The following is a 27,930-nucleotide window of genomic DNA, read 5'->3' as shown; positions in this document are numbered from 1 at the left end:
GTCTTAGTTTTACTATAAGTATTATATACAATGTAGAGAAGTGTATTGCTGTTAATGTCTTAGTTTTACTATAAGTATTATATACAATGTATAGAAGTGTAGTGCTGTTAATATAAGTATTATATACATACTGTTTATATAATACAATGTATAGAAGTGTAGTGCTGTTAATGACTTAGTTTTACTATAAGTATTATATACATACTGTATATATAATACAATGTATAGAAGTGTAGTGCTTTTGGCTTTATGTGGACTGTGGATGTCGGCCTGTGTTGCTCAGTGGTAGAGCTCCTGACTAGCACTGTAGGGGTCCTGGATTTGATTCCCGGTCCAGCCATATATGTATTTATGTATCCTTTTCAGATGCTTGGCATGGATATTGTTTTAATAATGTACTGTTCTTAGAGGTATAAATGTTCTCATGACATTTTGGTACTGAATTAAAACCAGTAAAGAGATTTAAAAAGCTCAGGGTATATCTGATAAAAAAGCTTCAAGTGAAATGCATGAGATACTCGAGTAAAGCAACTCTTCAAGAAATCTGCAAAAAAGAGCATGGAACACTCTATAAAAACGGCTGTTTTATTCCAACAATCATTATGCACTTTTAACAAAGTATTGAAAACCTGGCCCTGAATTGAGCAAGTTACAATGAACACAAAAAAATAGACTAGGCTTTATACAGAAAATACTCTGACATGTATGAAAGACTAAAATTTCTTTCTCCCTCTTTCTCTCAGGTAAAAAAAAACAAGTGGTACCTGTACAATTAAGTTCTCAAGAGTTATCCCCCTTAACTTCTTTGCTTCGTACAAAGCAAAGCCAATTTTGCAAAAAACAAAGCTAATTTTTGGCTATCAAATTGATGTTACATTTAATCATCAAATTGCTGAATAGTTAAAAAGAAGAGAAGTTTGTTGTTTTTTTAAACAAAATTAAAACTCTGAACACATGTATTGGAAATGACTAGAAACAGTAAGATATATTCATGTTTTTACAAATGGTAATTTTTGTTATCAGCATAAAATCCCAAAACATTTGAAAACTTTCCAAAATGATACCCCATCCTCCTGATAAAAAAAAATAAAATAAAAGATATGAATCAAATACAAAAATTCAGACTTTTTTGTTCAAAATGCAATTAAATATGAACAAGTAGTTGAATTACAACAAACATTCAAATTAAACTTCTTTACCTCCTCATTCAAATACATTCTGTAAACATATGTTCATCTTTCATTTAAAACAACATTGGAAAAAATGAACAAGAACCAATTTAACTTCTAAGACTATTTGATACTGATATACAGAATCAATACATAATAACCTGAAACACACAATAATTATCAGAGTACTTTGAATATCAACAAGGGTATCTGCACCAAATGTTAAGGAAGATCACTCCAGTCTAGCACTGCATAAATCCAAATGGCACTAAGAAATTTGCTTGATTTGTCTTTCGATGGCGCTATCATTAAGTTAGAGAACTTTCCAAAACCACAACTGCTCTCAAATGTTTCCGCAATGACAAGCTAGCTTTGTGAGGTAGTTCCAGGAATCCTGCAGTAGATCATATATCCAAATCCGTCAGATATCTTCTTCATCTAAATAAAGGAACTGCTCATCAGATTGAGAACTTCATAATTGCCCAGCGTCGGTGTCTCCGTCTAATGGTCAGTATCAGGATCCTCTACATCCAAACAGCTGTGGCTTCCCACCCTGGGCCATCATGTGCTGGGGGGTCACAAAGTTGGGAGGGTAACACTGGGTGTTGTACATCGGGGACTGGTACTGATGATGAGGGGTGACCGAGGGGTACTGGGCGGGTAGAGGGGAACATTGGGACAACTGGAGATCCTTCTTTTGGAACCTGCAACATTGAGAAAAAGATAATTAATGATTATCAATGAAAACTAATACATGTACAATGACTCAGAATTTCACTTCAATTTTAAGCAGATCTGCATAGATTACTCCTACTGTGGTTGTCTGATCAGAACACGTATATTATTGTTAAGTTGAATATTCATGTGTTATGTTTGATGTCGCATACTCGCATTTAAACCTGGGTTGTATTCGTTTGGTCAATTGGAGAACTGCAGGATTAATCCTAATCTGCTCGATTGCAGTATGGAGATCTCCATTGTCTACTTTCCAAATAGCAAGTAGACACTGAAGATATCCTGGACCAGTTCTAGAGGTAGCAAACGAATACACCACTGGTATAATTCTATAAGAAGAAGGCTGTGACAGCAACAGCAGTACACGACATGTTTATGTAAACTGTGATAAGATAATCAAAATCAAATCTATGGTCAACCTGAGGCTATGATTTATTCACACACTGGTCAATACTTTAATACCGTAATTCTTGATTCTCATCTCATGCACACAGGGCTAGATGAAGAAGGATGTGGTATGTAACTACTGGTCATAGTTTCAAAATTTCTTCGGAAATTCCAATGATGACCTATAAGCTACACCTGATTACAACTTAAACTCACCTGAGCATGATATTGACACAGGGCAGCAGCTCCTCTATGAAGTAATCTGTCATCAACTGCAAGTGTTGGGGCCAGGTAGGTGTCAGGCGAAGCGAGATGCGGGAGGCGGCAATGCAGCTAGCCGCAATCAAAGATGGGGTGTAATTACGAAATACATGGTCTGTCATAAAAAAAAAAAAGAAACCTTTATAAATTATAAACATTTAATATTTTTTGGTTATAATTTTTGGGGGTAGTATGGGGAGGAAGGGGTGCTAAAAAATTGAAACAAAAATTAATCCTACCAGTAACTTTGAAAGTTAAAGAATTAGATATAATGGAATGTTCATTTTTACACAAGATTCCCCAATTTCCACAAGAATTAATATATTTAAGATCTATTTAAACTATAAACACAATGAGTAAGTTATTGTTAAATGAACTGTCACGTGCAAAGAATTTCACATATACGATGCATTAACCACATGTAAATATCAGCACACTGCCTCAAAGACGTATGAGACTCTAAAATAATAGGACAATTCATGTCCCGATTAACATCTTCAACTATAAGAGAATCACTGGATTTATTCTTACCGGTAGATGTCTGAATGTTTCCTATCTGTTCATTAAAACTAATATTATTTGAATCATTAGGATATGAAAAGCGCTGTCCACAAACCTTGCAGGGAGATCTCCATAAAGTACTTAGTGTGCTTCTCCAAACATGTGACTACCGCGGACTTGCATAAAATTGGTTGACCATCAATGAGGTCGTGGTTATCCACAGACACCACCAGAAAGTAGGGCACGAACTGAGCCACGGTCGGGATGGAGAGTGACCAGTCAAAGAAGTTGAGGACTGTGATCTCCATGTTTGTGAGTTCTGCGGCCGAGTACCCGACACTCAGCAGACTGTGAGAGGGCAACATGTGGTTCAGGCTGTTCAACTTCAGCGTCTTATCACAATGCTCCTCGTACTTCACTGTAAACAATCAAAAACATCTCATTTCAAACTGAAATTGATATAATTAATTCAATTATTTTTTTTATTAACAATTCTTGCAATTAAAATACATCTTATAAAAAGTTGCTTTGCAATATGCATGCATGGCTGATAAGAATACATATGAAAACCTTCAAGACATTTTCTTTTTTTTTTTTAAAATGTGTTTAAAAAAATCTAATGAATCAAAACCAAAACCACAGTCATTTCTTTCTTCAATTAATTGCTAACAGAAATTCATTATACCAATGTTAGAAAGCTTGGGAACCTCCATACATTGTCAAATATATATTCATACCTGAGATGGACAGACAGGCCATGGCAAGGAGATAAAGGTGATTCTGATCCACCTCAAGCTTGTCCATGAAGAAGTCGAGCAGGTGGACAGCTAAATGTTGAGAGGTGGTCCCTAGATAAAATGTCTCCACTACAATGGCCAGCCAATCCACCAGGTGGCGCCGGAACCACTGCTGAGGAGAGTGTCCATGATACGGGGGAAGGTGTTGCTCCTTTGTACGAAGAGTTTCATAAATGTCCTCCGATATCTTGTCTTTCCACCATTCTATATCCATTTCACATTTCTACTCTGGAAATAACAAACATCTATGAGATTCAAATAAAAGGCCTTAAGTGATATAGCAAAGAACCACTGATAAAATAAGGCTCTAGGTGAAATCAAACCTTCCACAGCTTGGAAATTAAAATCCACTATTGTATTGGTAAGGATGTTTGAAGTCAATAAGAAAGAAAAATCCTATAGAAAACACAATGTCAAGAATCAACATAAACAGGATGAGATCAACACCAGTGGCAGGCCTTTATACAAATGGTCACCTAGTCTCAACATTAGTGCAGTAAGCAGCTTAAAATTATCAGTGTTTGTACAAGGACTGCCAGTTGCCCCAGATCTCTGGTAACTTGTCCAGAGTGTTAACACCAGCAATCTGTCTGCTAATTAACTCAAATTCTGCTTGTGAAAACTGTGCAGGTGATAGCCCACAATTAGAGTGCCACTGTAAAAACATCCTGGAGTGGTTAAGTAATCGACTTTGATAGCCTTTGAATTCAGAATTAATTAAAATCCAGTTTGATTCCCCACCGTATGGCTGGAGGCATTAGTTGAACATAATCTTCTTAATAATTTTCACAGTTTTTCAAGAAGTTTACAATAAAGATAAACGAATTTTACTTCATGTTAAAATTATTGAAAGGAACTTATCACTATCATGCATTATGCAATTTTTTTCTTCATATCTTTATATGATTTTAAATCATAATTTTAAAGCAATAATTGATAAAAATGTCAGATTTTAAAAAACAGTTAAATAAATAAAAATATAATACAACATACATTATTACAAGAATTAAAATACATTTATGCCCTTCATATTTACTGATATATTATATAACATTTAAGTGCCCCAGTACAATGCATAATAGAACATTATTTTTGAAAAAAAAATATTTAATTACAAATTTAATTCTTATTTCATTATACGTTACCAAAATCAAAGAAAAAACGTCCTATTGGTTTTTGGCTTCACTCGGACAAATAATCCATACAGTGATACCCATGCACAAAGCCAAAGTTACATTATCAATGAAGTATTTCTTATCCTTATCACTACATGTAATGTCTCTGATTAAAAGAAAAAATACCCTTCAGGTTAACTGACCATTAGGTAGATAGTCGTGTATACAGCATAACAACTCCCATGGGCTATGAAACGCATCATCAAAAGAGAGAGAGAGAGAGAAAAAAACACGACATTTATCACGTGGTTTAAATCACGGATATCTCGAATTATAAATGACCAGTTAACACCCAAGGTCTCAAACTGATAGAATGTCTGACATTTTTATGATCCCATTAACTAATCACTGGCTTTGGCACCTTACACACACCCTGTTTATTGGGGGGTTTCCGATTTTTAGCCATTGACTTTTGCGGTCAAACAAAATCAATCCACACAATATCGTTACAGTAGAGATTTGATTATCATTAATCTGGAACATAAACAAATACATTCACTTCATATCAAATGTATTGTAATTTAGTAAGAAAATCTAAAAATTTGAAATATTTCGTTATCACAAACTTTACCTCAGATCATTGGTCTTTTTCACAAAGAAGCTGTAAACGATATAACGAAAAAACCTTTCATTCAAACGTTCATATCATCCAGAAACAGAGCAAGGGAAATAACTCTCAGGGTGCAACTTGCAGTACACCAATTCATATTATGCTTCCCCTAAAAGCAGAATGCAAATTCCCTAAAAGCAGAATACAAATAAATCAGCCATTTAAATGTTTTTGCATTTACAAGAGCAAGAGCAAGAGCAAGTCCTTAGGCATCGTTTTATAGTATTTTCAGGGTATATTCGCCTGCTTTTTAAAAAGAAACATTACCCACAACTAAATTCATGAAATTCTTAAAACCGGACGTTTTTGGTGCCACCCTCTATTTGAAAAGTCTCACAAACTTAATTTTTAAATTTTTTTGCATACCTTTTTCATGTACGCGAAAGGTAAACCTCTTTATTATGCAATTGAGGATTAAGTTTGCCGCATAAAAAAGCAGGAAAATCAATCCCCATCATGCTTTTTCCTGAGAAAAACACTCTGGATTTTAAACGAAACTGTTTAGTTACATAAAACTTAATAACTACTAATGCTCATTGCAGAGCAGAACTACAATGTATAATAATTATAGACTATATATTTATGGTCAATGATACATTTTCCAAGCATAAAATTTTGGAATCTTATTATAACCCCTGAAATACACTGCACGGTGCACAAAATGTATATAGCAACAGGTCGTACTAATTCATGGACAAAAAAATAACAATTTATAGGGTACATCTATTATGGAGAAAGGAAGTTCAATAAAACTCTTTCTATTAAGTTTAAGACAAAGAATAACAGACCTACGGTGGCTGCCATATACGGTGGCTGCTATAGGACATATGCTTGAGATATATATATTTTTAAAATTCTTGGGGCCACGAAATAAAATTCGTGGCCACGACTTTAATTTCGCAATCGAATTAAAATTAGATCCTTCACGCTCTCGTATTTGATACAGCGGCATATCAAATATGAGAGCCTGAAGGGTCTAATTTTAATTAGATTGTTAATTTCGTGGTCATGACTTTTATTTCGTATAGGAACGACTTTTATTTCTCGGGACCGACTTGTATTTCGTGGCCACCCCGGGACGAATTGCAGACGTTTAGGCCCCAACATGTCTAGGCCCCAAGACGGTTACCCCCCGGGACTTGTATTTTGTGGTCACGAATTAAAAAAAAATCTATGTTCTATAACAGCCATCGTTGTATAATTTCAATCCCAATTTCCTTCTTTTCATATCAATTTTTTACATCCTCCAAAAAAGTGGGGGGGGGGGCAACTCCATGATAATTCAATTTTTTATATGTAAATTTTAAAATATTTGTTGCTTCAAGAAAAAGTGGGGGGGAGGGGGGGGGGGCAGGCCCCCCCCCCCCCCTGGCCCCCCTGATGCTACGTGCCTGTCGATAATTAAGGTCTTCCGTTTTCAACGGAAGACCTTGTACTGATTCTGTTGGTAATTCTTTTTATTCTTTTTTTTCTTCTAGACGTTTTTTAAAACTCAAATATCTTGCTTGTTTGTTGTCCTATAAAGTTCAAATTTGCAGAGCTTATTGGTAGTTACTATTTCTCAATATCTATGGAAAATCGTTGATATCGACACTTCCGGTACCGAGTTATTCCCCTTTTTCCCCAAAATATAGGCATTCTTGTGCACGCAAAGGCTCTGAAACCGCTCACAGCCTGTGTTACAAAGTCACAAATCTTCAAAATAGAGAGTTTGAACGTTGTCCTCCGAGTTTTGTTTTTACAATTTTCCTCCTTTAAAGTTTCAAAAAATTAATTTGAATTTGTGTTTCAAAAAATGCTGATTTTTTGTTGTGTTTTTGTTATGTAGCTCTTTAGTTTAAAATTTTCTCTAAACACATATAGAACAAAATATGTGCAAAATGTCAAGGGCTTTCACTTGACACCATTGAAAAAGGGCTGGCCCCTTAAATTAGGGGTCTAGAGCACTTAAAAGTCTTCGCTTTATAACTCAAAAATGGTTAATATTTCGCTATAGCTGTCGATAGAAAAGTTGTTCATTATTGTGTTATCAATGTCGTTACAAAACTATTTTGTACCGGTAATGCGTATTATGAGTGTAAAAAGCTTGTACCTGTATTCATTTGGCAAGTAAGCGAATCGTCTTCGTGCGAATAACGTACATATATTAACAGCTGAAAGTGTTCCAGCATATACGGGATGCTTTGATTCATTTGAAAAAGTGTCTAAAAAGTATACGTGTACATGTTTTTCTTACAGCCTTTTTTTTTGGAGTAACCTCTGTTTAGGTCCTATAGTGGACAACCGTTAAGAAAAACAAAAACGAGAAAATATAAACGTTCTTTTTTTTATCTAGTGAGATACATAAACTAGATTTAAAAAAAAATAATAACTTCCATGAAATGGATTTGAGTCATTTTACTGCAAGCATTTCAAACCGACCTAAATTCTTAGTTGTGTGCGTCATTACATAACCCATCTCGCCCGCGGCCGAGAAATTCGATCGCCAAGGTCGCGGCTGGACTACCTAGCGGTCAGCGGTTATCTAATACACAAGAATCGCGTCTGTCATATGTGATTTTACTTAGCAGCAAACACAAGAATCGTACACAATGACATTAAAGCTTACTCTTCTTAATTTGAATTAAACGATAGAATAAGAAATCGTTCTGTTTAATCATAAACTCGAACTGAAGCAGTATCAGACAGATAGATCAACTGTGGGATTAAAGGGGAAAAAAACTTATATTAATTAGAGTTTATTCATCATACTGCAAACATTGTAAATCTTCCTGGGTTCTGAGCTTTTTATGTGTGTTTTAACTTTACGTAAGTTATCCGATCCCTCATCCGCGGCCGAGGAAATCGGTCGCGGCTGCACTACCTAGAGGTCAGCGGTTATCTAATAACAAGATATATATACAAGAACTGTTTCAATTTTATGTTCTTTTTGTTCACCTTCAATTTATTGAATGAAACATTAGAATGTGAATTGAGAAGCCCCTCTAAAAATTGATAAAAGCGATATTGTTCCAAATCAGAAACATCATCAGACATAAATCAATAGTGAATTTGTAATTCTAAAATGTTCTAAAAAATATACATGTACTAATAATGTTATAGATAAACAACGAAAAACCACAAAGATTAAACCTTCAAATGATCACCCCTAGAACATAGCCAAGGAGATCCCGCGCGAGTGGACAAGTTATCCGCGGTAGCTCGTGTTCTTCTGCATGTACTTGATCACACGTGCATGTTTATTGATATTTTGTACGATTCCAACTATTTGTTTATTCGAGATTTTGACCGGTACATGTAAGATTGACTTGTGTTTCAATTTAAGATTTTTTTTATTTACCCACGAATATTTTCGCTAGATACTGCTGAGAGGTTTTATAGATATCGTAGAAAGTAGTTGACGTCTTCATAAGGTTGCACATAAAATGAGAGAGAAGGAGAGAGAGAGAGAGAGAGCGCTCAAAATTGGAAGCATTATTTAGCCGAATTAAGAAAATGAAACAGTCTCCAAGCGTTCAACGCAGGATAAAAAAAATCAAATATCAAATTAACACATGCGGTAGAGGCAATTGCAACTTCTCTGGCCTTTCTGGCAAGTTTGGAAAAACACCTCGAATGAATTAACATCACCGGATGTTAGAATATTATACAAAATGGAGTCGCTTCCCATTAAAATAAGTATCGGCAAGAAGTTTTGTATGTCGTTTCTGTGTTATATTTTAGTGTATATTGATACCTTTAATGAAATATAGCTCACATCTCAACAGATCATAAAATGTGTTGTAATTATATCAAGTTTAAAAAAAAGGGAGGTCCTCATGGACGCCTAGGTAATACATTTGAAGTGTTTTTCCGAGCTTGCCAGAAAGGCCCGAGAAGTTGCGATTGGCGGTAGAGGCTGACACGATAGAATTGAGAGATTTAGTGATTATTTTTAGAATGTTCACATGAGTTTTTAAACAAGATTTGTTTAGATTTTATCGGTTTCATGATCACAGTGCAAGGGATTTTTTTTTTCAAAATGTGGCGAAGACCCATTTTTGGCGACTGCTTAACATGTGTACATTTTTCTCCTCAATGTATGTCACCTTCCCACCCGTGTGTTTATTCGGTCAGTCTATGCTAAGTCAAATGAATCCGCTCCACGTGCGACCGAAAATCTCGTGTCGCGTCAGCGCACATAGCCTAGAATATTGCCCCTGGGCTGCAGATCAGCAATTGATAAATAATTGAGTAACATTTGGAAGGATGCTTTCAATGCAGCGGTCAATTGTTAAACAATAAGTGTTTAAATATTCGATGTCAATCAACCTCACATTAAAGGTGCGATATCGTAATCTGAGAATGTGGCTAAAAAAATTAACCTGTTGAACACGCTAAACTTCTATAGTTATGAACAGAATAAAATATATATTATCAGAGACTTAAATAACTTAAAAAGTTATTTATGTCTCTGGTTTTATAAGTTAACAGTTTTAAGTCAAATATTAAATAAAATTTGTTCTCAGGATTAGAAGTAATGATATACGACTACATTAAGCAATAAAGTCGGTCGATCGTCATTAAATCATCAGAGTACTGCAAGTGTCGACAGTTTCTTATTTCTTTGAAATAATTGTAGTAGTTCAATTGACTTGCAGACTATAATATAGCGACTTTTCTGCCTCCCAAAAATGTATGCATTTAATTACGATAGATATTTGTTCTTGGGGATTTTACTTATTGTTATAAGCACATTGATAAAAAAAATCATTGAAGTTGTGTAATATGAGGTTGTAATGCAGATTAAAACTCAGCTGAATATTTTATTTTTAATCTAGCTTGTCAAAATGGGAGATTGTTAACTTGTAGCTTGTTAACTCTGAAAAAGTCTAGAACAGAAGAAATAAAGTCTTTATAGCTTTCGCTACATCTTCTTATTTATGTGTACGCGTACATAAAGCTATTTTAGATTTTTTTTTTACTGTATAAAAAAGTGTTGTTTTTCCTAACCTTAAATTTAAATCTATAGAAATTCAATATCTACATGTAACATCTCAATAGCTTTGATAGCTTATTACCGCTTGGAAATCATTTAGTGATGCAAATTGACAAATGCCCATGAAAAGACATTATTGGACCCCAAGGGTTTCTTATCCTTTCCGACGATGATGAGAAGAACTCAAATGTGCATACAAATCATACATTTACATGTATATTTATATGTGATATGATAGAAATAATTGAAAAATATAGGTCTTTTTTGTGCCGCACAAAACGGGCGAAAAAGATTTTTAAACCCCACGAAAAAAAATTGAGGGGGGGGGGTTAAATAAAAATCACCTTGTCCGTCCGTACGTCGTGTCCGGTCTATATCTTTCTGATGGAGAAACATTGGAAGTGTTCTTACTTCATACAAATAATACTCGTTACCTGACGAAGCTTCATGACCTAAACCCAAGGTCATTTGGACAAAGTAAAGGTCACTGGCAGGAAAAGTGCAAAATTTGTTTCCGGTCCACTTTGGAATTTCTTACTTCACACAAAGATTGCTTATGACCTGAGAGTGTGTAATGATTTGTTCCTAAGTCATTTAAGGAGAAACATTGGGAGTTTATATTTCATGTAAAGATTCCTGATGACCGATGATGTGTCATGAACTTGACCCAGGGTCAGTTGCGCAAGTTCAAAGTCATATTAAACATGTGTCATATCTTGTATTAATGGAAATGAGTAAAAGCTAGAGTTTGTCATAAAGATTACTTGTGACCTGTAAATATACCCTGCCTTGTCTGACTCACTTATTAAAGAAAACGAACCATCCATTATTCTCTAATAGAGAAATACGTGAGTAATGACTTCTTTCTTAGCGGGGATATCATTAGTGAGCTTGCTAACAGTACCTTTTAGATGGTCCAGTGGGAGCAATGCCCCCTTTCTCTCAACCAAAATTTCCCTTAAGTTAACGCTTAGAAAATTGGTTTTTGGGTCATTTCCCCCACCGCCACATCCACACTTTTATTATAATTAAATTAATTATATACATGTACATAAATGATGTACTTTTTAAAGTTATCCTAAACTTGAAGTAAGTTAAACAAAGAACTTGCCTGGTATGAAAATAATACTTTGAAATTGAGTCTCGTTTTCGATTTCTTGAACTTACTATTATCATATTGATAATCCAGTATAATTAAAAACCATTTCCCTTCTCCTTACACTCGCCAGGTTCTGATAGACCTGTATCAATAACAGACTATACCCACTTGACCTCCACATTTGCATACAAATTAAATAAACACCTACTTAGCAAAGATATGCCTTTATCTGTTTAATGAGTAGTGCAATACGCAATCTAGAGGTTACATAGAAAACAGGTATGAATTAATTTTTTTTGTCTCCATTTGAAGAGTTCCAATCAATTTTCTAAAGCTCTAATTCGTAAGAAGAAATTGTCATGTAAAGATGACGTTTTATCAATACAGGGTCTGTCAGGCTCTGACAAGTGTCAGGAGAAGGAGGTATTTTAATGAGACTGATGGACAATCCTTTCGCGACACGAAGTTGCGACGGAAGACCTACTCGTTGCTTTGCAACGAGCTCGGCTCTAGTTATGAATGGTGTTCTTATATTGATAATTGATAAAGGAAAGTAGAGAGATCAGTTTTTGGTAATTTAAAATTAGTTCACACAATCTTGCCATAGAAAAAGGTAGACACTTAAGGTCTTATCTATTCCAATGCACGAAAGACTTTGTAACTATTGTAACACTGGGGCAATAAGATGAATTTCATTTTCTATTCAGCTCTAGATATATTCATCTGAAAGCAGTTTATGTTTACGAAAGATATTTATATACATGTTTTCATACTATGGAAATAATAATTTTTAAAAATGTTGGATATACTTAAGGCTAACTTCTGTTTAAATTATAAATCTTCAACAGTGTTGAAAATAACTCTCTCATTTATCAATAAATGAACGTCATACAGAAAGCATAATTATAAGAACTTTTTTCCTCTCATACTGATGGAAATAAAAACAATACTTCTGATTATGCATTGGGCCAACTATTGTAATTGTATTTTATCAATAAAAATAATTATATATTTGTATTTGTCTAAATTGCTACAGTCTACCCCTTTTAAAGAAAGTCTCCAATGAAATATATACTGCTCTTTGTTCTTTATTTTGAATAGTTTACTACAACTGAGTATTTTTTGACAAAAAATTCAAATCTTTCTTACGCTTTACAGCTATAGTACAACGTATTTTTTCTTTGATTGACAACTTGTATTTAATTGCATGACTATTTCAATTAACTACCTTTTTAAAAAATCTTTTTACTTTATAGTTAATTAATTTCAAGTATCAAAAAATATCAACGCAATTTATTGTAAAAAAACTTAACACCAACAAATCAGTGACTTTTTGATACCACTCAAGCTAGGTCAGTGGGGTCACGTACTGTTCTAATCATCAAGTAAAAGGTCACTGTGTCAGATATAACATACTGTAAGTGTACATAAAAGTTGTGCAACATAACATATAACATTCTACTCACCATTTTTTAATTTGAAATTAACGTTTTTCAGTTTTCTATTCAATTTTGTTCATGTATGTACATAAAAGTTGTGCAACATAATATATAACATTCTACTCACCATTTTTTAAATTTGAAATAAACGTTTTTCATATTTCTATTCAATTTTGATCATTTATGTACATAAAAGTTGTACAACATAACATATAACATTCTACTCAACATTTTTAATTTGAAATTAACGTTTTCATATTTCTATTCAATTTTGTTCATTTACATTTTTGGGAAGTATGATAAAAGAAAAAACCACAACAACAAAAATCCCAGCGTAAATAGATACAAGAAAATGTAACAGTGAAAATGATGTAGTGGGATCAATTTTAAACAATACACGGTTCATAGTTAATAAACGTCCTTCATGTTACAAGTTTGGAACACTTTTTAAAGCAAACTTAGATTCTCGTTTTTTGTGAAAAGAAACTTTAAAAGAGTTCAAACAAATAGATTTTTTTTCATACATTATCTCACGGAAGCGTATTAGACTCGCAGCGATATTTTTTATTATCTGGATCTTATTTATAAGCGAAAAAGTTCAATGGTTAAAAAAATTAAATCCGCCACTGAACAATTTGGATCACATGCGAAATAAATTAGAGTTATCTTTCTTGGTTTTACACGGCAAACATATGTATGTATTTATTACCAATTTTCACGGAAAAGAATTGTGTTATTCAGATGTATGAAGTCACATTTGAACCATGTATTGCAATATTTACTTGTATTCTGGTGTTTTAAAGGCAAATTGAGCTGTGAAAATGTGTGCACGCATGCGCGATAAATCTTAATGGAGACCCCGAAAAATGGCGGAGCTAAGAAGTAGACCTGGGGCAATTTCAAAAGGCATGAAATTGCCTGTAACAATCGAAGATGCGATTGAAGACGTCTTGGTTGTTTGCTTAGAATATGGTGCTAAACTTTTCAAGGGCATTTTGTTGGATATAAATAAAAGGTAGCTAGATATTATGTTATAAACACAGCCAAATACTGATACAAAACTGTTTTTCTTAACCATCTGCTTTTCATTTCACATTCAAGACATCATACTAAACATGTCATAAAAAGCAATGTTGTTTCATTTCCTTACAGAAATTTGCCACATGGTGTTTGCGTGCCTTTTTCGGCGAACGGGAACGGTTCAAAAGACGACCCCGGTGCTTCTGGTGTCAACAATAATGCAGATCAAGACATAGAAATATCAGCTACAAATTTCAGACACACCTATTTGCGTGGAAATGAAGAGCATGTCAATAACTTTATTTTACGTTCAAGCAAAGACCGACCAGCACGTAGCATCAGGCTACGTCCTCGGTCAACTCTCTGTAGCAAGTGCAAGTCTGTATGTCAAGAGACGGAGAAGGGAATCATGCCTGTTCAACAGATTGTGAAACAGAACAACCAAAAGAACCAAGCACCTCAGCAATCTCTTCGTGAGGGACTGCGGAGGAGGTCCGTCCAAAATAAGGAACCTCAAAACACCAAATCAACAGACAGTAATAAAAACTCAGTTGTGACTCGTTCTAGTCCTTTTATCAAGATTTCATTCGGAGAGGGAACAGTGTTAAAAATACCGCCTAGACTTCATGATGAGGTAGACGGTACTGCTGTAAAATCTAAAGGGAAAGCGGAATCTGTGAAAGAAGAGAGTCCAACTGAGCAAGACAAAAATAGGAGAACCAGCAAAAGAAATCTCCGCAAAACTAAAGACCGTGCAAAACGCATGGAAGATGAACCGAAGAAAGAAAGTGAAAGTAGCAATGAAAATGTCACTAGTCATCACAAAAAACACAAACGCAAACATAAACACAAACATGGTGAAAACGAAGACAAAAATCAAAATCCCCCTTCTGAAGGTGTGGACGAGAATTTAGAAAGTACAACAGAGAATCAAAGTGATGCCGCTCAACGACCAAGATTGCTTTACACATGGCGACAAAATAAAGGACTCTCACCAAGACGAGAAAATACCACAAACAATATAGAAAATGTGAATAAAAATATTTCCTTAAAGCAGAATCTCCAAGAGGAGATATCACCAAAACGCAATGTGCGGATAAAAAGTAGTGATCAGGTGCAAAAGAAAGAGTATAAACTTAGGAGTCGTGAGAGGCTCAGCATTGACTCTGTAGAAAAAGTAGAAAAAAGTCCAAGGAAGGAGGAAGAGAAAACACCAGAGGAGGAGGCCCCTGATGAAGATTTTGATAATGATGAAAACGTTCCTGAACTAGTGATGACAGTGAGTGAGGAGTCAATGCCCGATATAGACTCAGCGAGCCAGGAAATGGACAGGGATATTGTGGACTCATTGGACTCTAAAGAGAAATCTCCTGTGTATTATAATAGTGTTAGTGATAAAAGCACAGACTACTATCTGAACTCAAATCATGATTACTTTGTGACCTTAAATAGCACCAACAGTCTTAGTAACTCCATAACAAGTTCTCGCTCTGAGAATCATGATAAATATGTGATAATTGACACGGACAAGTACTCTGTGATATCATCTGCGTCAGAGCGCGAATTTGACTTTAAGGATGAAGACATTCCTTTATCGCCTGAGCGTACGTCTTCACCCTTGCCAATGGTTTCTCCTCCCTCACATCAGCTAGATCCGGTGTCCCCTGTTCATCATCAACCCCACCCAATATCGTTGGTCCATGAACCAGCGCTTGTCTCTCAGCAACATCACTACGAACCAGTGGAAATTCCAGCAGTGGAAGAGGAAGAAGAGGAGGAGGAAAAAGAAGACATCGCAGATGCTCCGCCCACCAATAACGATGATGTGTTCAAATCACTGATGATGAAAATCAGGACACGTGATGTGCCAAAGTGCATGGCCACTGACGGCCGGACTATTCGTGTGGGTGATATAGTGTGGGGAAAGATTAAGGGCTTTCCATGGTGGCCAGGGCGGGTGTTGTCAATCAGTGTCAGTGAGAGGGATGGTGGAATCGTGATCAGGAAACTTGCCCACGTGTCATGGTTCGGTTCGTCCACCATGTCACACATTCAGTGTTCAGATCTGTATCCATTCTTGGAGGACTTTAAGTTACGTTATAACAGAAAGAAACGGGGACCATACAAAGTGGCCATCAAGCAAGCCACCATTGCAGCACAGAGTGTGACTAACACCCACCATATTGACTTCAAAGAATTTGACTTGTAGCAGTCATCATCAAAAAATAAAACGTAAGGTTCTGTGTATGTTATATCTGGTATATCATTCTTGTTGTTTTATAATCTGTTGTTATGTCTTGATTATCATTAATTTGGCTAATGAGAGAGAGAGAGAGAGAGAGAGAGAGAGAGAGAGAGAGAATGAGTATGTTCTGAAGGTTCTATTTTGCTATCTAGAGTCAGTCAAGTACAGATGATTCTAAGCAATGCCCAGCTGTTGTCATTCTGAGTGACTCTTAGATTATCATCTTATCAGATAATAAACTAAATTTTGGTGGTACTTTCGGTTTCAACATGAGGTGATTATAATGGATAAAGAGAATGAATGTATCAAAGAATTAATCACATTCAAAAAAACGTATGTCCAGACATTGGTTGTTCAATCAAAGTCAATGTAGTAATATATTACTGAGGAAACTAATTTTTCTACTAATTAACTTGAATGAAAATTAAAGTTTATATCATCGACTTTCTTTCTTGCAGATACTGCATTATCCATTCTAAAAAAGAAATTGTGAATGAGAGGTCCCATTGGACATACAGGAAAGGTTCAAACAGTCAAATTCCTGCACAAAGTAGCTCACAACTCAAAAGTCTGCAGACGTTATTGTCCAGCCAAGGATTTTTGTAGAGCACAAGAGGGAGCTGTGATTTTGTTTTCTGTAACTAGAACTTTACATGTATTAATGGCAGTGAATTTTTAAAGCGAGTTACCAGAAATGGATCAAGCTTCTTTTTGTAATGTTTTGCGAGTTCCAGGAATGAACTATGCTGCTCTTTGTGATCATTGTGCCATTCAGTTTCTCCCATTCTCTACATAGTGCTCATATACCTCAATATTGACACAGTATGGAGTCATCATCGAAACATTTTTTTTTATATTTGTACATTTTGTATATCTTTTTTGTCCATTGGGTTTGAGTGCATTTTGACAATATTGTGAGATTCTGTTAGAATCCTTTCATTGAGGTGCGTTGATTGGTCACAGTATGTGTGTCGTCAAGAAAGGAAACGCCTGTATGAAGTCAGTATTCTGTCATTCTGATTCAATAGCCACGTTATGTACTTTTGTTATCAGTGATGAATTAATTTTCACAGTTTGCATTGGATAGCAACAGTTTCATTCCATAATCAGACCCTCACACATCAATACAGCTGTCATTTCATTTTGACCATAAAAACAAGTTTATCTCCAAAAATCAATTTTTATGCAAAGTAATTTTTATTTGGTGATTATCATTACATAGTTATATACACAGTATATGAATTTGAAAGTTCAGCTTGGATTTTGACCTCAAAGTTATTGTGATTTCAACATATTGATATGTTCATAGTGGAGGTGTAATCTTTAGTAATTCAAGATTTGATGTAATAAGTTTTCCTTCTATGTTTTTTGTTAATCTTTGAAAATTTGATAAGAATGCATTTTCTTTGTACTTTTATGAGATTTTTATACTGTTACTTTGTGTGGGGGATAAATTTTTCATGTTTTCCAATGGTAAGTTTTTACTGCATGTACTAGAAAAATTTGAAGTGAGGGAAAAAATAAAAAAATGTCGATCACAAGTAAAAGTTGGTCCAAACTGTACATGTAATTTGTTATGTATCGTGATGTATTAATTTATATATTTTTAACAAAATATTCAAGATGTCCAGTTTGGTAATTTTTAAGAATATTGAATGTGCTGATAAAGGTTTATATGTGTAGGTGTAGATAACGTGAATCTAAAGATGTACCCGGTAACCCCAGCACATTTTCTTGTTGGAACTATTTTTGAATTTTTTTTGGTTTTTGTGGATTTTATTCAAGAAAACAAGACTGCAAGGTTTACCTAATTATGCGTATCTGCTGTCAAATATGATTACAGTATCACAATTCTAATTTGCATGCAAGTTCCAATTAATTGATTTTTAGTTAGGGATAAATGGTCAAAGACCCAAAAGTAATAACCATTTAAGTTCTATTATTTTAAGTTCAACTATTTTTTTTTTTGCAAAAGAATTTCTGGAGACATATATTTATTAGAACCAAGCATTAATGATGAATTGAGAAAAACGCATGTATTTGCAATTGCAGATGTGAATCAGACTTGCTCTTTATGTTATGCTGTGAAGTCTTTTTCTCGGCATGTCCTCTTGTTCCTGCTTAATAAATATACAGAATGATGCTCTTGAACTATGGTAGCTTGTACAACATTCTAATGTTAGTAAGACAGACCCTGATGTTCATGGCTTGCTCATATCTCACATCTAAGTGACCTTGATTTTTATACTCTTTTTTGTCATTCACTTGTTATTATATATGATGTATCAGTGGAATCAGTTTGTTTTATAATTGTTCCATGTTTTTTTTGTAATGGCCAAATATCCTGTCTCACAAGTTTCACAATTCATAGAATAATGCAATCCAAGGACTTCTCCTCGAACTTGGGACATTTTTCTTTAACACTAGTCAGATAGATGCTTGATGAGTAAGGACCAGTTTGTAGTGGAGAAAAAGAGAGAGAGAGTCTATTTTTGAATTTTATTAAACTGTTACTATGGTTACAGAGTGATATTGAGATAACCAGTCAAATAAATCTGGAATTACTACAATTTACTTGTTATTTTCATTTCACTGTTGATGAGTTCAGTTCTGAATGTGACAAAATGCAGTGTTTGGTTCTGTGTTGACTGGCAAGGATTGAGGAGTCTCTGTCCAAAGAGAGATAACTGTAGTAACCTTTCCTAGCTGTCAAGTTATGGTCAACTCGGTGATCTACAGTCATTTTCATGAGTAATTCGTGCCCTATGGGAATGGTTCCATTTTGAGTTTGTGAAGGAATTTCATAAAAATATCAAATTTCATAACATGATCTTCATTTTCATTTCGCCGACAATTAAAGAAAATTTAATTACTGATGTGTTTAATGAAAATTTTATATTATTTATAAATCCATGAGTTGACCCATTTTAGTTAGAGTATGTGAATTTGGACATGGGTTTCTGACAATGACATCAGAGGTAATAATGTATCCGTACTTAGAAAGGATCATACACTGCATTTCCCAAGGATAAACCCCCATATTATAATCTCAACTACTGGTAGCCCAAAATGATGATCCACTCTTTGAAATCAGAATTGAATTGTACGATAGTCATTGAAAAAGATGTACATTAACAAATTATTGATGAGAGTGGAATCGCTGTACAATCATATTCATGATATCACAGATCAACATAGCAATGAGTTGGATTTAATTAACATCATAATGGGACAGAGGTGATGCAGCGGACAACTGATTAACAAGTCAAACAGGTGTTAAGTTTCACAAGAAATCTATGTAATGACATACAATCCAATGTGTCAACATCTGATTGAACAAAGAGCCCATTTAGTTTTACCCCCCCCCCCCCAAAAAAAAAAAAGGATTTCAAACATAGAAGAAAAAATACAGAATCATAAAATACCACTGTTTATTTCTCCATGAGAAGAAATGCGACAAACACATAGATAACAATTTCCTCGTAAGACAGGTGTAATAACCTGCTGACTTCCACAACATACATACAGACCAGTTACAAAACAACATTCGATTACACAAACATTCCAGTGATTGGATACACAAACAGCTTTGTCACTATCATTATCACGATTTTCACACCATCTGTAACACATGCACTACAATGCAGACTCAAGTTTGTATAGAATTACCGTAGTAAAGGAATTAATTTTCAGCAGTCACTCTAACAATCACCAAATACACATATATGTACATAATAACAACACGTCTCTCAGATTCTGTTGCTGATCAATAACCAAGCATAAAAAAGACAAATTTTAAAATCAAATGAAAATACAATTAGTGTCAATTCTGTGAAAGTCAAAAATTCTTCACAAATGATCATGATCATGAAATTGATCCCAATCAGGATCGGGGCACTAGGATTTCTGTTCAACAGTACAAAGATCATTCTATCGATTCATCAGGAAGAAGAGGGGCCCTGCTTGAAGTTGATATTGTAGCCCCCCGAGTTGGGGTCCTGATTCAGCTGAAAATTTTCTGTAGAGAGTCCAAAGGGCTTAAGCACCATGTTACCCAACTCCTTCAGTTTTCCTGAAAATAAGAGAAAGTAACATGGAGTAACTGCTGAAATATCTCAAAAATATTTTTAACAATTTAAAAGAAGAATTTAAACTCATTAATGCTTATCTGCAGACTGATGCATCTTGGTTATAGGCCAATAATTAATCAAAGGATTGACAGATGTAAGTATATCTGTATAGGCCAATAATTAATCAAAGGACTGACAGATGTAAGTATATCTGTAAACATGTTGGTAGATACTGGTACGTGTCATCTTGGACCTGAGATATGAGTGATTGATCGCCCTTTAGGCCACCATCTTACAATAATTACCTGTATACACTAAATATTTGATCACCACCTATAACAGTTCTTCAGGGAAACAGTAAATATTTTGACTTTCAAGACCCAATTTTGCAGACAGTATAACACAGTCTGTAATGGTGTCTTGGGATAATATGATGAACCTTATTTTTATTTTATAGAGAACAATTTTTTGTGCATCTATCATACTTAAATTCAAATTTGTGCATTTAGGATTATAAGTCAAATGTTGAAAATGTATCAGTGTTAAAAAATGAATTTATTTTGTTTGTTTACATCTATGCTGTGAAAAAATTACTGCCAGTAGGACTGTGATTTTTTTTTTACTTGTCCTAAAATCTGACCTATAGGCAAGAATATACAAAATGAATCTTTAGTTTTCATGATTTTTATCTAATTCATTACCAATCATTTCTTCTTTCATCTTTTCGTTTTTCTCTTTTATCTGCTCTGGTAATCTCTGCAAAACAAGAATGAATCCCTCAGAAGTTCCCTGACCATAAACCAATGACCAAAAACAATTAAAAAACCATCTTTTTGTGAATTAGGTATAGCTTTGTGCTTTACAGTTCTGTAATGCATTTATATCAAAATATACAGAATAAACAAGTGTATTTTACAATGCAATAGGACATCCAGGATTAATATAACATCCACTCCCTATTCCGACTTATCATATGTGGCACCATGGGTTAAGAATTGTGAGACTCTTAAACACATACTTGGCAGACTAGCTGCCTGGGCTGGGTATTGGGCGGATTATCTCCCTCCCCTAGACTGATCACCAGATACAACCCTCCCAGAACCTTTGACTACTTCCCAGAGCTGCCTGGGCTGTGTGTTGTGATGAAACCATGTGTATACCCAACCAGCTGATTGTTATAGCAGTTGGAGATTCCCCCTTCTACTTACCAGACATGCTGCCCTGGTTGGGTGTTGTGATGAAACCATGCATTTCCCCCATCATCTAATGTTATAAGGACTTGGAGATTCCCCCTTGTACTTACCAGACATGCTGCCCGGGCTGGGTGTTGTGATGAAACCATGTGTATACCCAACCAGCTGATTGTTACAGCAGTTGGAGATTCCCCCTTGTACTTACCAGACATGCTGCACAGGCTGGGTGTTGTGATGAAACCATGTGTATACCCAACCAGTTGATTGTTACAGCAGTTGGAGATTCCCCCTTGTACTTACCAGACATGCTGCACAGGCTGGGTGTTGTGACTTACCAGACATACTGCCTGGGCTGGGTATGGTTACTTACCAGACATGCTGCCAGGGTTGGGTGTTGTGAATTTCCAGACTTGCTGCCCAGGCTGGGTGTTGTGACTTACCAAACATGCTGCCCGGGCTGGGTGTTGTGAGGGGTCCATCTCCACCACCTTCTGGTAGTCCGCTAGCGCCTCCTCCAGTTTGTCCACCTTCTCCACTCCCTATTCCGACTTATCATATGTGGCACCATGGGTTAAGAATTGAGAGACTCTTAAACACATACTTGGCAGACTAGCTGCCTGGGCTGGGTATTGGGCGGATTATCTCCCTCCCCTAGACTGATCACCAGATACAACCCTCCCAGAACCTTTGACTACTTCCCAGAGCTGCCTGGGCTGTGTGTTGTGATGAAACCATGTGTATACCCAACCAGCTGATTGTTATAGCAGTTGGAGATTCCCCCTTCTACTTACCAGACATGCTGCCCTGGTTGGGTGTTGTGATGAAACCATGCATTTCCCCCATCATCTAATGTTATAAGGACTTGGAGATTCCCCCTTGTACTTACCAGACATGCTGCCCGGGCTGGGTGTTGTGATGAAACCATGTGTATACCCAACCAGCTGATTGTTACAGCAGTTGGAGATTCCCCCTTGTACTTACCAGACATGCTGCACAGGCTGGGTGTTGTGATGAAACCATGTGTATACCCAACCAGTTGATTGTTACAGCAGTTGGAGATTCCCCCTTGTACTTACCAGACATGCTGCACAGGCTGGGTGTTGTGACTTACCAGACATACTGCCTGGGCTGGGTATGGTTACTTACCAGACATGCTGCCAGGGTTGGGTGTTGTGAATTTCCAGACTTGCTGCCCAGGCTGGGTGTTGTGACTTACCAAACATGCTGCCCGGGCTGGGTGTTGTGAGGGGTCCATCTCCACCACCTTCTGGTAGTCCGCTAGCGCCTCCTCCAGTTTGTCCACCTTCTCATATAGCTCCGCCCGCCGCAGCAACGCTTTCAGATATTGAGGGTGAAGCTCCAAGGCTTTGTTACTGTCTAAGATGGCTTCCTCATTCTCACTCTAATTGAAAAATATGTGTGTTCAAAATATGCAGAACAAATACTGTACAAAGGGAAATATTTTCCCTCATCTTATTTTTTCCCCTTTCACTTCAATTGTCAACAGGCCAGTATAAGACTGGACGAATTAAAAAGTCTCAATTACCTCTCTTTTAACACAACTGTGTTTGGGCTAATTCAACACAAAGTGAAACTGATTGCAAGTGAAGAAGGGTGGGAAAAAACCCCCTGGGACAAAATAGCCTTGTAAACAGTATTCTAAATGAATGAATAAATATCAAAAGTACATCTATGATTTTCATCTGTGCTAACCTTTTTCATCCGACATGCTGCCCTGTTAGAGAATAGAATGGCCCTGTCCTTGACAAAATCTTTTGGACATAATTTGAGGGCACGGCTGTATGACTTAATGGCCGATTCGTATTCTTGCTTCTTGAAGAAATCATTCCCTTCCTCCTTCTGTACTTGTGCTTCGCTTCTTCTTTCCTTAAAAAACCAAACAAGGAGATAAACTTGCAGTAAGAAGTATGAGCCTCCCATTTCATCCCATTTGTCCGCCATGGACATACATATCCTAAATTGTACAAATATTACATTTATCTATTGTGAGCCCTGTGAAGTTACAGAAATTGTTGTAACATCGGAGTACCTGAGACATAGTCACATTCTGACAGTTCTGTAAGCTATTTTAGGATAAACTAGGTATACTAGTGGTCAGCTCTTCTGAGGTTCCCTGTGAGAAGTCTTCACTTGTGACATGTTCTCAGAACTAGTCTACTGTTCATTGATTCCCTATCATTATTGATGGAAAAATACAGAGACTACAGAGACTACCCCCTTATAATTTTAGCATACTATTTCAATCCATTAATTACCAAGTTCTTGTTGACATAACAGAGGACAATGTACAACAAAATTTGATCAACCAAGACAAACAAAATTATCAACATGACATACAGAAGTTTCCTGTCTCCAATCCACACAAAAGCTCACTTTGTAACTTAACTGGATGTTGTTATTTCATATAAAAAATATAAAGAGGACATTTCTGGGATACTGTAAGATAACTTCCCTTGTGGGAATATAATAACAAAACCATGGCATATTTTATTTATAAGATTTTCACTTTTTATTCAGTGTTTTACATGCATCGCATAGCCCATTAACTCCTTCACTTCCTTAACACCGCCATTTTCGGGAAACTCCTAGCCATTTGAAAATTAGCTCAGTTATGACGTCATTATTTTGCATCTCAAATATCTTTAATCAAATGTCAACAACTTGCAACAATTTAATTCAAGAACGTGTTAAAAATATTTAGATTACACCTTGTTCATTCTATACACCATTAATTGCGTTAAATCGGCTGACAATTTTTCACAGGAGCACTAAAACATCGATATCTCTGACAAGTGGGCCCATTCAATCATTAACATTGATCAATCATTTTTAAAGAGGTCAAGATTAAACATTTCACATGTAATACATTTTTGATTTAGGGTACATGTATTAATACATTTTTTTCAGTCCAAATGACACCCACACATTCTGAAAAGGTCTTTGTGTTTGTTGGTACAGGGACTCATTTTTTATTTTGGCAATCTTTTCATTTCGATGAAATTATATACCATTTAAATTGTATGCATCATTTTTACTTATCATAAATTGCAGTATCACAACTTTAACAAATTGAGTTTAAACTAAATTGTCAAAGTGTCTTCATTTCCTGGCATATCATAAAGCATGACGTGGGTGATGGAGTTAGGTTCATAGGTTATGATAAGCATGTGTGGTAAACGTCATATTCGGTGGGCTTATTTTTAATCAAATTAAAATTATTTTTGCTGATAATTTAATGAATTATAATTTTCAGGTTATATCTAGTGATTGCAACTGTCACAAACCACTAAAAAAAAAAAAAAAAACCCACAGAAAAGCGGGATGTTTTCTGCTTATGGTGACAGAGTTTGGGTACTCAGGATATAATCCTATTTGTTTTCCCTTGGACTGAAATGTCACATTTTCATTGGTTTAAACATAGCACGAGATTGCCTCATATATCTCTATATTTGTTCTGTGAGAATTAATATTAGGCAATATGGCCGTCATTGGTCAACGCTTCGCTTACTCATTTCGACATTTCATAGTATTTAATACATAAACCGCATGCCGTAAGTTCTTAAAGTATTTGGAGTAGTTGCCCTTTGAAATTCTTTAAAATTAGAGTAGTTGCCCTTAGAATATTGACGTCACATTGTTTTGTCTGGAGCAGAACAAAATGGCAGCATCGAAATTTGCTCAAATCTCTGCAGAGAAAAGGGAGAAAACATTTAAAATTGAATAGCAACAAAACATTGTAGGTAAACATGGGTGAAGCAAAGATTTTTAAAGAGTATTTGAAAGGTGAGATTGAAAATTTTGAAGAGTTTAAATGAGTTAAATTGGACGAGATGTTAGGCATCTTGTATATGGCTGTGCCTTAATCATCGCTATTTGTGAATAAATATGTCGCTTAATTGTCCTCGAGAAAACAAAACACTTATTAGGTTAGTTACTGACTCACTACGGAAATATATTGGGTTGATCAATCTCATAGATTCGCCTCGCCATCTATGAGATTGATCAACCCAATATATTTCCGTAGTGAGTCAGTAACTAACCTTATAAGTAATAATATAATTCCAATCTAAGGTAATTAATAATTGACTATGCAAACCTGTAGGTATATGATCATGATGATACACAAAAATACAATCAAAGGGCTGATAAAGACGGAACTCAAAGGACCCTGGAGGTGTTGTGGAACTCTGTATTGTTACAACATGCATTCTCTAGTATGTCCAAAGATATTATTGCTGCTATACCCGCAAGAGAAGTGCATTTGAAATGATGAAAGGGAAAACTTTCAAGATATCTTCATTGACACATTACCGTTTTTCACTCAGAAAAATTCACGTCAAGAACAAAAACCGATTTCTTACCGAGATTTATAATGGGGAATGTTTACATCTTTTCTCCATTCGGAAGTCACTCGGAATAAACTCACACTTTTATCTACGTTACCTTCATCTCTTTGGTAATGGAAAATACCCGTAGACTATTTATTTTTAACCGCAATGCATTGAACCTGACAAGCTAGAGGGGGCGTTAACCCAGGAGAAAATCAAAGGAGAAATCTTGGGAATTTTTCATACTATTGAATGAACATCGTTTGAACTTAGAGTTATTTTTGAATATAGAATAATTTAAGAAAATGTGCGACAATAATATCTTGGGACAGACTATAATTCCAACCTTTTTGACCTCCTCTGTAAGGATCTCTTCGATCTCCTCTCCCTCGTCATCTACGATGTTTTGATCTTCTTCTGCCGATTCGTATTCACTATCCGACGAATGTTTACTGTTTGATAATTTATGTCCCTCCTTTGAAGCTAGTAGATCATTTTCAGACTTATCCTCTTTTTCATCGGAGACACTTGATTTCAAATTCTCTTTTTCAGATGGAGAATCCATCTTAACTAAGCGACCAATTTTAGTGTTACAGATGAATTATTACCTCCTCATAATTGCTTTAGTTTAAGTAAAGAAAAATCACATTTCTGATACTTTTTCTAAATAAACACCTCTTTCACTTTCCCGACTTGCGTCAGCTCCATTGTCATTCCATGTCTCACGTTCCCGATTCTAAAACAACATAGTAATAAACACTTGAATGAGGAAGATTTTGATAAACGTTAAAACCTCCTTAATTAGGAAATATTAGTTCCGGAATAATATATTTGTATAGAAATGATTATCATTGAAATCAGAGACATAAAATAAAATACATAACATAAATGTTGTTTATGTCTCTCATGAAATTCAATCAACAACACGTTTTTTCTACAGACTTGTACGTAACATATTATTATATCAGAGTTTAGAGAGACCTACCCTAAAAATCTAATCATTCCAAAAGTCTCCCACTAAAGCATACTCTTAAGTAACATAATTTGATTTTTTTTCCAACGGGATTTTGATATACCCCGATGATACATCAACAAATAATAAGAGGGAACATTGGATAAGGAAATCTTATTTTTCTCTGAGTTTAAGAACCAATTGCCGATAAAAAAAACAAAAGCGGTCGACAATGTGCACTCCCCCAATGATGTTGCTACCTGTCAGTGGAATAACAACATAGTAAAATCAACAGCGGAAAATTATTTTCTTTTAAATTCAACATGGTAAACTACTTAAAGCGTATTAGATCCCCAAGTTAAGCTTAAAACAAAAGTCTTCGGTATTTTCAACGGTTTTCAACATACTGGCAAACAATTCGGACACGCTTTAGAAAATGAATAACAAGATATTGAAAAAGTGAAAAGTTTTCACGCCAATAAAAGACACTTATATTGATTATGATCACACCGCCTTTGATGCAGTAAAGTACAATTTTATAATACACGTGCAATATAAAAATTCCAACCGATTCCTTTTTCTCTGTAATCAAATTATTTGGCTAAATCAGTTCACTTGAAATTCTTTTCTACAACAAAAGCTTAATAATGGCTATTACAAGAATGAATCAAATACTAGAATACTAATAAAATTTTATTAGGAATAACATTTTACAGAAAACGATGGCAAAACACAAAAAACACGAATTCAATGTAACTTTTTTAGTCAAAGAATTGTTAATTCTAAAACTGACCTTGGGTTGACCTCGCAGGTTACGTCCGTGACCCCTTGTTGGGCGAGTGTTCTTTTAACCAGTTCTACCAATGAGCCTGAACAAGTCTCTTTACAAAATGTACCTCATGATTATTCACAGATAAGTCTGAATTTTACACCTCACAAAATCAACGAGT

At 35.3% G+C, this 27,930-nt stretch overlaps 3 protein-coding genes across 7 annotated transcripts; 1 reads left to right on the top strand and 2 right to left on the bottom strand.

Moving 5' to 3' along the window:
- Window positions 1-564: 564 nt before the first annotated feature.
- Window positions 565-5,731, bottom strand: LOC105319735 (cyclin-J). 3 transcript variants are annotated; one of them, XM_011417399.4, is made up of 5 exons: window positions 5,597-5,731; window positions 3,791-4,078; window positions 3,169-3,471; window positions 2,508-2,667; window positions 565-1,873 (listed from the first exon to the last, which is right to left on the bottom strand). In XM_011417399.4, exons 2-5 carry the CDS (start codon window positions 4,062-4,064, stop codon window positions 1,684-1,686), a joined length of 927 nt encoding a protein of 308 aa, XP_011415701.2. In that variant the 5' UTR covers window positions 4,065-4,078; window positions 5,597-5,731; the 3' UTR covers window positions 565-1,683. The 3 variants fall into 3 exon arrangements, with proteins under 3 accessions (XP_011415701.2, XP_011415716.2, XP_011415691.2); XM_011417414.4 differs by lacking the exon at window positions 5,597-5,731 and adding an exon at window positions 5,169-5,320; XM_011417389.4 differs by lacking the exon at window positions 5,597-5,731 and adding an exon at window positions 4,174-4,472.
- An 8,061-nt stretch (window positions 5,732-13,792) lies between these two features.
- On the top strand, window positions 13,793-18,986 carry LOC105319778 (PWWP domain-containing protein 2A). 3 transcript variants are annotated; one of them, XM_011417465.4, is made up of 4 exons: window positions 13,793-13,845; window positions 13,955-14,166; window positions 14,304-16,403; window positions 16,875-18,986. In XM_011417465.4, the coding sequence occupies exons 2-3, from the start codon at window positions 14,018-14,020 to the stop codon at window positions 16,378-16,380; spliced, it is 2,226 nt and encodes a 741-aa protein (XP_011415767.3). In that variant the 5' UTR covers window positions 13,793-13,845; window positions 13,955-14,017; the 3' UTR covers window positions 16,381-16,403; window positions 16,875-18,986. The 3 variants fall into 3 exon arrangements, with proteins under 3 accessions (XP_011415767.3, XP_065924851.1, XP_011415761.3); XM_066068779.1 differs by having other exon boundaries at window positions 13,834-14,166; window positions 14,304-16,408; XM_011417459.4 differs by having other exon boundaries at window positions 13,835-14,166.
- Window positions 18,987-19,830: 844 nt separating this feature from the next.
- On the bottom strand, window positions 19,831-26,764 carry LOC105319792 (tetratricopeptide repeat protein 1). Its single transcript, XM_034471889.2, has 5 exons — window positions 26,375-26,764; window positions 23,393-23,566; window positions 22,896-23,081; window positions 21,188-21,242; window positions 19,831-20,488 (listed from the first exon to the last, which is right to left on the bottom strand). The coding sequence occupies exons 1-5, from the start codon at window positions 26,591-26,593 to the stop codon at window positions 20,358-20,360; spliced, it is 765 nt and encodes a 254-aa protein (XP_034327780.2). The 5' UTR covers window positions 26,594-26,764; the 3' UTR covers window positions 19,831-20,357.
- Window positions 26,765-27,930: the final 1,166 nt, after the last annotated feature.

Source organism: Magallana gigas, chromosome 8 (assembly GCF_963853765.1).
Source record: "Magallana gigas chromosome 8, xbMagGiga1.1, whole genome shotgun sequence".
NCBI lineage: Eukaryota > Metazoa > Mollusca > Bivalvia > Ostreida > Ostreidae > Magallana > Magallana gigas.
Note: the sequence above shows the minus strand (reverse complement) of the source record. Positions and strands in the feature narration are given on the sequence as shown.